The sequence below is a fragment of the Bombina bombina genome, chromosome 5 (assembly GCF_027579735.1).
Source record: "Bombina bombina isolate aBomBom1 chromosome 5, aBomBom1.pri, whole genome shotgun sequence".
In the NCBI taxonomy this organism is placed as follows: Eukaryota; Metazoa; Chordata; class Amphibia; order Anura; family Bombinatoridae; genus Bombina; species Bombina bombina.
Window position 1 is genome coordinate 63,181,185 of NC_069503.1, and position 11,609 is coordinate 63,192,793.

Sequence of the window (11,609 nt, forward strand, 5' to 3'; positions counted from 1 at the left end):
GCCCTAACATCGCCGACCCCTATGTTATATTTATTAACCCCTAATCTGCCCCCCACAACGTCGCCGACACCTGCCTACACTTATTAACCCCTAATCTGCCGAGCGGACCTGAGCGCTACTATAATAAAGTTATTAACCCCTAATCCGCCTCACTAACCCTATCATAAATAGTATTAACCCCTAATCTGCCCTCCCTAACATCGCCGACACCTACCTTCAATTATTAACCCCTAATCTGCCGACCGGAGCTCACCGCTATTCTAATAAATGTATTAACCCCTAAAGCTAAGTCTAACCCTAACACTAACACCCCCCTAAGTTAAATATAATTTTTATCTAACGAAATAAATTAACTGTTATTAAATAAATGATTCCTATTTAAAGCTAAATACTTACCTGTAAAATAAATCCTAATATAGCTACAATATAAATTATAATTATATTATAGCTATTTTAGGATTAATATTTATTTTACAGGCAACTTTGTAATTATTTTAACCAGGTACAATAGCTATTAAATAGTTAATAACTATTTAATAGTTACCTAGTTAAAATAATAACAAATTTACCTGTAAAATAAATCCTAACCTAAGATATAATTAAACCTAACACTACCCTATCAATAAAATAATTAAATAAACTACCTACAATTACCTACAATTAACCTAACACTACACTATCAATAAATTAATTAAACACAATTGCTACAAATAAATAAAATTAAATAAACTATCTAAAGTACAAAAAATAAAAAAGAACTAAGTTACAGAAAATAATAAAATATTTACAAAGATAAGAAAAATATTACAACAATTTTAAACTAATTACACCTACTCTAAGCCCCCTAATAAAATAACAAAGCCCCCCAAAATAAAAAATTCCCTACCCTATTCTAAAATACAAATATTACAAGCTCTTTTACCTTACCAGCCCTGAACAGGGCCCTTTGCGGGGCATGCCCCAAGAATTTCAGCTCTTTTGCCTGTAAAAAAAAACATACAATACCCCCCCCCAACATTACAACCCACCACCCACATACCCCTAATCTAACCCAAACCCCCCTTAAATAAACCTAACACTACCCCCCTGATGATCTTCCTACCTTGTCTTCACCATGCCAGGTTCACCGATCCGTCCTGGCTCCAAGATCTTCATCCAACCCAAGCGGGGGCTAGACATCCACTGAAGAAGTCCAGAAGAGGGTCCAAAGTCTTCCTCCTATCCGGCAAGAAGAGGACATCCGGACCGGCAAACATCTTCTCCAAGCGGCATCTTCTATCTTCTTCCATCCGATGACGACCGGCTCCATCTTGAAGACCTCCAGCGCGGATCCATCCTCTTCTTCCGACGACTAGACGACGAATGACGGTTCCTTTAAGGGACGTCATCCAAGATGGCGTCCCTCGAATTCCGATTGGCTGATAGGATTCTATCAGCCAATCGGAATTAAGGTAGGAATTTTCTGATTGGCTGATGGAATCAGCCAATCAGAATCAAGTTCAATCCGATTGGCTGATCCAATCAGCCAATCAGATTGAGCTCGCATTCTATTGGCTGATCGGAACAGCCAATAGAATGCGAGCTCAATCTGATTGGCTGATTGGATCAGCCAATCGGATTGAACTATATTCTGATTGGCTGATTCCATCAGCCAATCAGAAAATTCCTACCTTAATTCCGATTGGCTGATAGAATCCTATCAGCCAATCGGAATTCGAGGGACGCCATCTTGGATGACGTCCCTTAAAGGAACCGTCATTCGTCGTCTAGTCGTCGGAAGAAGAGGATGGATCCGCGCTGGAGGTCTTCAAGATGGAGCCGGTCGTCATCGGATGGAAGAAGATAGAAGATGCCGCTTGGAGAAGATGTTTGCCGGTCCGGATGTCCTCTTCTTGCCGGATAGGAGGAAGACTTTGGACCCTCTTCTGGACTTCTTCAGTGGATGTCTAGCCCCCGCTTGGGTTGGATGAAGATCTTGGAGCCAGGACGGATCGGTGAACCTGGCATGGTGAAGACAAGGTAGGAAGATCATCAGGGGGGTAGTGTTAGGTTTATTTAAGGGGGGTTTGGGTTAGATTAGGGGTATGTGGGTGGTGGGTTGTAATGTTGGGGGGGGGTATTGTATGTTTTTTTTTACAGGCAAAAGAGCTGAAATTCTTGGGGCATGCCCCGCAAAGGGCCCTGTTCAGGGCTGGTAAGGTAAAAGAGCTTGTAATATTTGTATTTTAGAATAGGGTAGGGAATTTTTTATTTTGGGGGGCTTTGTTATTTTATGAGGGGGCTTAGAGTAGGTGTAATTAGTTTAAAATTGTTGTAATATTTTTCTTATCTTTGTAAATATTTTATTATTTTCTGTAACTTAGTTCTTTTTTATTTTTTGTACTTTAGATAGTTTATTTAATTTTATTTATTTGTAGCAATTGTGTTTAATTAATTTATTGATAGTGTAGTGTTAGGTTAATTGTAGGTAATTGTAGGTAGTTTATTTAATTATTTTATTGATAGGGTAGTGTTAGGTTTAATTATATCTTAGGTTAGGATTTATTTTACAGGTAAATTTGTTATTATTTTAACTAGGTAACTATTAAATAGTTCTTAACTATTTAATAGCTATTGTACCTGGTTAAAATAATTACAAAGTTGCCTGTAAAATAAATATTAATCCTAAAATAGCTATAATATAATTATAATTTATATTGTAGCTATATTAGGATTTATTTTACAGGTAAGTATTTAGCTTTAAATAGGAATCATTTATTTAATAACAGTTAATTTATTTCGTTAGATAAAAATTATATTTAACTTAGGGGGGTGTTAGTGTTAGGGTTAGACTTAGCTTTAGGGGTTAATACATTTATTAGAATAGCGGTGAGCTCCGGTCGGCAGATTAGGGGTTAATAATTGAAGGTAGGTGTCGGCGATGTTAGGGAGGGCAGATTAGGGGTTAATACTATTTATGATAGGGTTAGTGAGGCGGATTAGGGGTTAATAACTTTATTATAGTAGCGCTCAGGTCCGCTCGGCAGATTAGGGGTTAATAAGTGTAGGTAGGTGTCGGCGACGTTGAGGGGGGCAGATTAGGGGTTAATAAATATAACATAGGGGTCGGCGATGTTAGGGGTAGCAGATTAGGGGTACATAGGGATAACGTAGGTGGCGGCGATTTGCGGTCGGAAGATTAGGGGTTAATTATTTTAAGTAGCTTGCGGCGACGTTGTGGGGGGCAAGTTAGGGGTTAATAGATATAATACAGGGGTCGGCGGTGTTAGGGGCAGCAGATTAGGGGTACATAAGTATAACGTAGGTGGCGGTCGGCAGATTAGGGGTTAAAACTTTTAATCGAGTGGCGGCGATGTGGGGGGACCTCGGTTTAGGGGTACATAGGTAGTTTATGGGTGTTAGTGTACTTTAGGGTACAGTAGTTAAGAGCTTTATAAACCGGCGTTAGCCAGAAAGCTCTTAACTCCTGCTATTTTCAGGCGGCTGGAATCTTGTCGTTAGAGCTCTAACGCTCACTGCAGAAACGACTCTAAATACCGGCGTTAGGAAGATCCCATTGAAAAGATAGGCTACGCAAATGGCGTAGGGGGATCTGCGGTATGGAAAAGTCGCGGCTGTAAAGTGAGCGTTAGACCCTTTAATCACTGACTCCAAATACCAGCGGGCGCCCAAAACCAGCGTTAGGAGCCTCTAACGCTGGTTTTGACGGCTACCGCCGAACTCTAAATCTAGCCGTTAGTATCCTTTGTTAAAGAGTAATCCTAGGTGAACTCAGGAGTGCGCACGTATCTTCAGACAGCAGAGATTGCAAAAACATTTACAGCAATGATATATATAGTTACAAACACTGCTGCAGAGTGTTAAATACACGTGCATGCCCCTAAGCTCATATAATATCAGTCTCCTAGGTTTACTTTATAACAAAAGATACCAAAAGAACAAAGCAAATTAGATAATAGAAGTAAATTGGAAAGTTGGGTAAAATTACTGCTCTATCTGAATTATTAGCGTTTAACTTTGACTGTCAGATTTGGCTTCTGTCTTTGATGATGTTTTCCCAATTATTCTGTGATATTGCATTTTTAATTATACCAAAAAACATACAATACTTTTCTGGATTACAATCACTTTTTATTTGCATGAAAAAACATTACATATAATTATTGTCAAGGTATTGCTGAGTGACATTAGATAAATTGTGCATGTGTCACATAATAGAATAATTCCATTGAGCTAATATCTACCTGATATAAATTGATTTGGCTGTAACTACAGCAGACCCCCCCCCCTCTCTCTAACTTACACATCTAAAGGGTTCAAAAGAGAACATTTGTCTCATTAGTTCAGCACAGACCCCTGGGGTGATAGAGACAATATTCTATGTTCTGGTGGAAGATATGCTCTGAATCCCAGGATGTTTGTAAGTTAACAAACACTTGTAAAACTAAATATGTCATTTTAACAGAGGTTCTTTCCTCTATGTAATAAAAGTTATCAGATAACTAACCCCTGTGGATAAACAGTCTGGAACTGAACTCTTTGAAGCCTATGCAAAATAAACAGGTGTTTCATGAGGGGGAACCACTTTACATACAAGAGGTTGATTATCCCCTGCTGAGTTGGATACACAGGATCTCCTGTTTACCAGACTTGGTGACAACTTAGATTTTAAATAGCAGAATGTATACTTAAAAAGTCATATAAATGGATTTGTCTATAATTTTCAAATCTATTTAACATACTCAAATAACTGTATTTGTATTAATATGGGATAATAATCAAATGCGACTTTAAAGGCATCTTCTAAAATATCATGAGAAATATATCATGTTTAATATAAACATACTTAGATAAAATAGCACTATATAGTCCCATGTGCATCAGACACATTGCTTGCTGATACAAGAAATTATAGTACAATGAATAAACATTTTAAGGAGAGATATTAAGCTGTAGCAGTATTGATGATGAAACTGCATTTCTGGTTGTCTGCCGCCCCCTACAGGACTAAAACTGGTATGACAGCCAAACGAATTGACTGTTGGAGCCTATACATTTCCCAAATAGCCTATGAGATGTTTACATTAACAGAACCAATCAGGGGCAAGCTCCGTTAAGGGCCTATCAAAGAGACAAACTCCGAGGGCCTATCAAACTCCTGTGGGAATGATTAAAGAAAATAAGGAGGGATTCTTTATCTTGCATAAGAACCCACACACACACACTAAGACAGCACAGACTCAAAGAAGCATAACTTTTGGAGAAAAAAATACACAGGTTTTGTGCCAAGTATATTCTCTGCCATTTCGGGAAACTTTCTTGGACAAAGGAAGATAACAATTTTGAGGCCTATATCCTTACAATATTGGACTAAATTCTTCTTAGATGACCCATAAGAAATTCTGAAAGCTGAAACTTCAATTTGGTTTAACTTATAACGTATAAAGGATGTTTAATACTTTTATATTTAAATCAAAAGGTATTCTATAGCTATAGTTTAATTAAAGCTTGTGATTTAAAAGGGCACTTTGTACTTTAAGTTCATGTCCATAATCCTGTGTAGTTTACAACTAGTCATATTGATGCTAAGTAATCTTATTTGCTAGATAAAGTTTTTTTGTATTTCATATCTCTAAGTCAGGGTCTGGTGTTTATCAAGTTATTTGCAGCTATTGTGACATATTTCAAAATTGGTTATTATATTTAAATCTCTGATTATGGTAAATTAAGCATAGTAAGTTTGTAATCCATATTGGGCATTGAATTAGAGTTATTGGCTAATTATAGAAGATACTGGTATTTTATTGTGATATTTTTAGGTGATTCATTGTAATTAAGGTCCATTTTAGAGATATATTTTTGATTTACAGGTATACCTCACTTTACAGCGCTTCACTTTACAGCGAATCACTAATACAGCGCTTTGTAGAGCTGAAGTTCAACCTCCAAGGATTTTGAAACAGTGCTGTAAATCATTGTGAGATTGCGAGAAAAGTGACTGGCACCATTTTGCTATGCTTAGTTCACTCTGTTAACTGCATTGCAGTACAATCTGTGTCTCAGTGCTAAATAATTGTCACTATTTTACAGGTACAGTATTTATTGAATACTAATTGAATACTTGCTGTGCTAGTGTTAAACTAAACGTAGCACTATTGCACCCCTAATATATGTTAGTTCAAACATGTTTTTAAGATTTTAAACACTGAAAAGAAATCTAAAACTGCCTTGTTTCACTTTAAGGCGGTTTTCACTTTACAGCGGGGCTCCGGTCCCTAACCCGCTGTATGAGCGGGGTATACCTGTACTTTGTAAAGAATATTATAACAGCATAAGCGTGTATAGTCGATTCATAATCTATTCTAGTTTCTATATAAATATATTTCAATGTGTTAATAAATTTAACTAATCTCAAGAATTTAGGAATGAATATTAATTTCAATTGTTTCATATATACATTGTATTTGGAGGTTATTTTAAAGAATAATAATAATAAATAAATTATATTTATAAACTGGTATATACTGACATTATATAGTAAAAAGCTGCATTACATGATATATGCACACAATGTTATAAATATACCTAACAATTGTGCTCTTGATACAAAGGGAATTATCAGACATATAATGTTCCCTTTATATATACAGTATGTGCTATTATCAGTTATTGTGGCGTCTAACATGAAAACATCTAACAAACATAATATCAAGTTAAAGAACATGACATACATATAGGTTATAGTAGCCATTTAAATTAAATGGATTATGATCACCTATGTACCAGTTACTGATATTGTGTCATTAAATAAAATCAGTTTCCCCTCAGTAATTCCTCTGGTATATAACATGTACAATGCTAAGCATATATGCTATAAGAAAAGGTTTATCCACATGATGTGCACATTAAATATATCTCACAGATGTCAATCATTTGAGACTGATGGTCTCGTTTATATAATTTTCTAACACATTATTCATATAAAGACTCCTTTATTCTGTAAATGTAATTATTTTCTCCCCTATGTAAATCAAACATACAACTCCTAACACTGGTATATTAATATGCAACACTGGGGGTACTTTGGTGGTGAATGGTTGTGTAAACTGGTCAGTATGGGGATAGATCTGTATATTCCTGTGTGGTGTTTGAATTCTATCACACTGATATGACAGAAACTGAGGTGCACATATATAGAGGAACAAAGGACAACAGGAGAGCACTTCCAATCTGGGGCTTTTATAACTGGGATTTAGTAAATATTATTTACAATAACATCCTTTTTGATGCTTCTATTTATAGAGTTTGTCCTCTTTAGGATAATTGTAAAAAAGGTTTGTACACTGTGTATATAAAGTTTATTTGTGTATAAATATGTGGTGTTTTGTGAAACCTGACTTTAATAAAAACATTTTTTCTACTTTCTACACATGTGAAAGGTTTCTTCCCTTGTGGATCCTTTCATGAGTTTTCAGATTACTCATGTGTGTAAAACTTTTTCCGCACTCTGTACATGTGAACGGCTTTTCCCCTGTGTGAATCCTTTCATGATATTTCAGATTACTCATTTGTGTAAAACTTTTTCCACACTCTGTACATGTGAACGGCTTTTCCCCTGTGTGAATCCTTTCATGTTTTTTCAGATTATTCATTTGTGTAAAACTTTTTCCACACTCTGTACATGTGAACGGCTTTTCCCCTGTGTGACTCCTTTCATGATATTTCAGATGACTCATTTGTGTAAAACTTTTTCCACACTCTGTACATGTGAAAGGCTTTTCTCCTGTGTGACTCCTTTCATGATTTTTCAGACAATACATTCGTGTAAAACGTTTTCCACACTCTGTACATGTGAACGACTTTTCTCCTGTGTGAATCCTTTCATGTTTTTTTAGAGTACTCTTTTCTGTAAAACATTTTCCACACTCTGTACAAGAGAAAGGCCTTTCCCCTGTGTGAATCCTTTCATGACTTTTCAGAAAAACCATTTGTGTAAAACATTTTCCACACTCTGTACATGTGAATGGCTTTTCTCCTGTGTGAATCCTTTCATGCTTTTTCAGATCACTCTTTTGTATATAACTTTTTCCACACTCTGTACATGTGAACGGCTTTTCCCCTGTGTGATTCCTTTCATGATATTCCAGACAAACCATTTGTGTAAAACTTTTTCCACACTCTGTACATGTGAACGGCTTTTCTCCTGTGTGAATCCTTTCATGTCTTCTCAGATCACTCTTTTGTGTAAAACTTTTTCCACACTTTGTACATGTGAAAAGCTTTTCTCCTGTGTGAATCCTTTCATGCTTTTTCATATCACTCTTTTGTGTAAAACATTTTCCACACTCTGTACATGTGAAAGGCTTTTCTCCTGTGTGAATCCTTTCATGTTTTCTCAGATCACTCTTTTGTGTAAAACTTTTTCCACACTCTGTACATGTGAAAGGCTTTTGTCCTGTGTGAATCCTTTCATGCGTTTTCAGATGATCCATTTGTTTAAACCATTTGCCGCACTCAGGACATGTGTGTGGTTTCTCACCTGTGTGAATTTTGTAGTGTTCTAGTAGAGTAGACTTCCATCTAAAGCTTTTCTCACATTCTGTAGATTTGAAAGGTTTCTCCTTTGTATGAATCATGTGGCTAGACTGTAGACTTTTCCCTTCTTTAATATGTTTTGAAAACTGAGTGAATGTGTGTGGTTTATCCTCGGGGATAATAATTTTACTAGATAAGGCATAAATGTTGTCCTCTTGTTTGATGACTAAATTACTCTCTGTACATAATGATTGCTGCCCAGTTCATGCCAATTCAACATCTCTTTTATATATGTGCTGTGATATCCCCAATGTTTGTGAATAGTCATTGGTGTCTAAGACTATTGGAGTTTGCGGTATCAGTCTGATGCTTCCTGTAGTGAAGGAGGGATATGAAATATTCACGTGTTTGTCTACATAAAAAGAAATGGAATAAAGAAAATAAGACTGTTTATTCTTTATAATATAATCTCACGCAAAATTACTTATATATTCCTAACTCTTATAAGGCATATAAAAAAGTTTTACTTGAACTGACAATGTACAACTATACATGATAATTTGGTGAGGATAAATATGTAAGAATACCACATCAGACCTTGATGGATTATATTATCCTTTTATATAATTACATTTCTATGAGTTAAGTATTGTAAGGGCACCCGGTTTTGGATTATGCAATTTTCCTTTGAGTATCTAAGTTTCTTTATGTTCAACACTAACGCCTGGTCTCTGTCTAAAACAACATAAAGGGTCCAAGAGAGACCTATATCGCTGAAATAGGAGATTAAAAATGAGGCATACAAACACTAATGTACAACACTAATCAGATATGCTGTATATATTTGATGTATTCCTTTCATTTTGGTTTATGTATGCAAGTATTTTTTCTACAATAAAAAAATCAAAATAAATTTAATACAATCCATCTTACTAAAAAACATTTTTTTTATACTCTTCCGTTTTGTATTTTTAAATTTATTTACCTGTAAATAACAAATTAAAAAGCATGACATAGAATGTAAACATTACTACATCATAGTAAACTAAATTACTGAATACTGATGAAAACAAGTTATAGGGCCACATTAAACAAGGTGCGTGTGGATAATGTTCTCAGCCAGGGAAAAGTACATCTGTATTTTGGGCAAGAGAGGTGGCATCCACCATCCTCATTTAACATTGCACAAGCAACTGCACATAAAGTCCTACCCGGCTCATGCTCATCCAGTTGGGTGAGAACATGATGTCTTAATCATCACAGACTAATAATCAGTGTAAGATGTTTTGAGAGGGTAAGAAGCAGTTACCTTACGATAATCTTTAGCTTTCGGCTGTGGTTGTTCTATTTATATAAACAGCCAAAAACTTTATTAGTTTCATAATACTCACTGTAAAATTAAGCACACAAATCAGTGGTGGTTCTGGGGTGGGGTACACTGGATGAGTTGTGGGTGTTCCACACATGGGAACAAGGTAGGCATAAGTGTAGTTATGAGTGTTCCATAAGCGAGGTGAGATAAACCATAGGTTGAGGGTGCTACAAGCTGTTGGGTAAAAATGAAATCTCTAACCTTAACTAATCCTACTCCTTTTCTGATCTCCCAGTATAATGACTGTATTTTTTATGTGTTTTATAATGTTCCTAAATTGGATAACTTTAAATAATATACTTACAATTTGTTATCCTCATAAAATTTTATATATAATATTCAATCAATTAAACATCAAACATATGAATTTGTCCCAAAAACATTTTATTTTTCGTCTATGCATATAAGAGAGTTTAATTTTTTTTTTATATTCCCTTTGGACAGCTAACGTACTACAGTTACACTTTAACTTCTAATGGTTTCAAACCTCGCAATGTCAAGCTTTCTAAAATTTTAATTCATATGTTCACACCATTCACACACACTCTTTGGCCACAGTATACTCCAAATCTCTATAAAAAAAACTTTACAAAAACAGAATTTATGCTTACCTGATAAATTACTTTCTCCAACGGTGTGTCCGGTCCACGGCGTCATCCTTACTTGTGGGAATATCTCTTCCCCAACAGGCAAAGAGTCCCAGCAAAGCTGGCCATATAGTCCCTTTACAAAAACAGAATTTATGCTTACCTGATAAATTACTTTCTCCAACGGTGTGTCCGGTCCACGGCGTCATCCTTACTTGTGGGAATATCTCTTCCCCAACAGGCAAAGAGTCCCAGCAAAGCTGGCCATATAGTCCCTCCTAGGCTCCACCCACCCCAGTCATTCGACCGACGGACAGGAGGAAAATATATAGGAGAAACCATATGGTACCGTGGTGACTGTAGTTAGAGAAAATAATTCATCAAACCTGATTAAAAAACCAGGGCGGGGCCGTGGACCGGACACACCGTTGGAGAAAGTAATTTATCAGGTAAGCATAAATTCTGTTTTCTCCAACATTGGTGTGTCCGGTCCACGGCGTCATCCTTACTTGTGGGAACCAATACCAAAGCTTTAGGACACGGATGAAGGGAGGGAGCAAACCAGGTTACCTAAACGGAAGGTACCACGGCTTGCAAAACCTTTCTCCCAAAAATAGCCTCCGAAGAAGCAAAAGTATCAAATTTGTAAAATTTGGCAAAAGTGTGCAGTGAAGACCAAGTCGCTGCCTTACATATCTGGTCAACAGAAGCCTCGTTCTTGAAGGCCCATGTGGAAGCCACAGCCCTAGTGGAGTGAGCTGTGATTCTTTCAGGAGGCTGCCGTCCGGCAGTCTCGTAAGCCAATCGGATGATGCTTTTAAGCCAAAAGGAAAGAGAGGTAGAAGTCGCTTTTTGACCTCTCCTTTTACCAGAATAGACAACAAACAAAGAAGATGTTTGTCTGAAATCCTTTGTAGCCTCTAAATAGAATTTTAGAGCACGGACTACGTCCAAATTGTGTAACAAACGTTCCTTCTTTGAAACTGGATTCGGACATAAAGAAGGTACAACTATCTCCTGGTTAATATTCTTGTTAGAAACAACCTTTGGAAGAAAACCAGGCTTAGTACGCAAAACCACCTTATCTGCATGGAACACCAGATAAGGCGGAGAAC

The 11,609-nt window shown here is 36.5% G+C and overlaps 1 protein-coding gene across 1 annotated transcript in view; it reads right to left on the reverse strand.

Annotated features, from left to right (window-relative positions):
• Nucleotides 1-4,109: 4,109 nt before the first annotated feature.
• The window catches only part of LOC128659864 (gastrula zinc finger protein XlCGF26.1-like), a 28,835-nt gene continuing 21,335 nt past the window's right edge, over nt 4,110-11,609 (reverse strand). Inside the window, exon 2 of the mRNA XM_053713439.1 lies at nt 4,110-8,947. Coding sequence (XP_053569414.1) covers nt 7,425-8,636 — 1,212 coding nt within the window. The 5' untranslated portion in view covers nt 8,637-8,947 and the 3' untranslated portion in view covers nt 4,110-7,424. The remainder of the gene's footprint in view (nt 8,948-11,609) is intronic.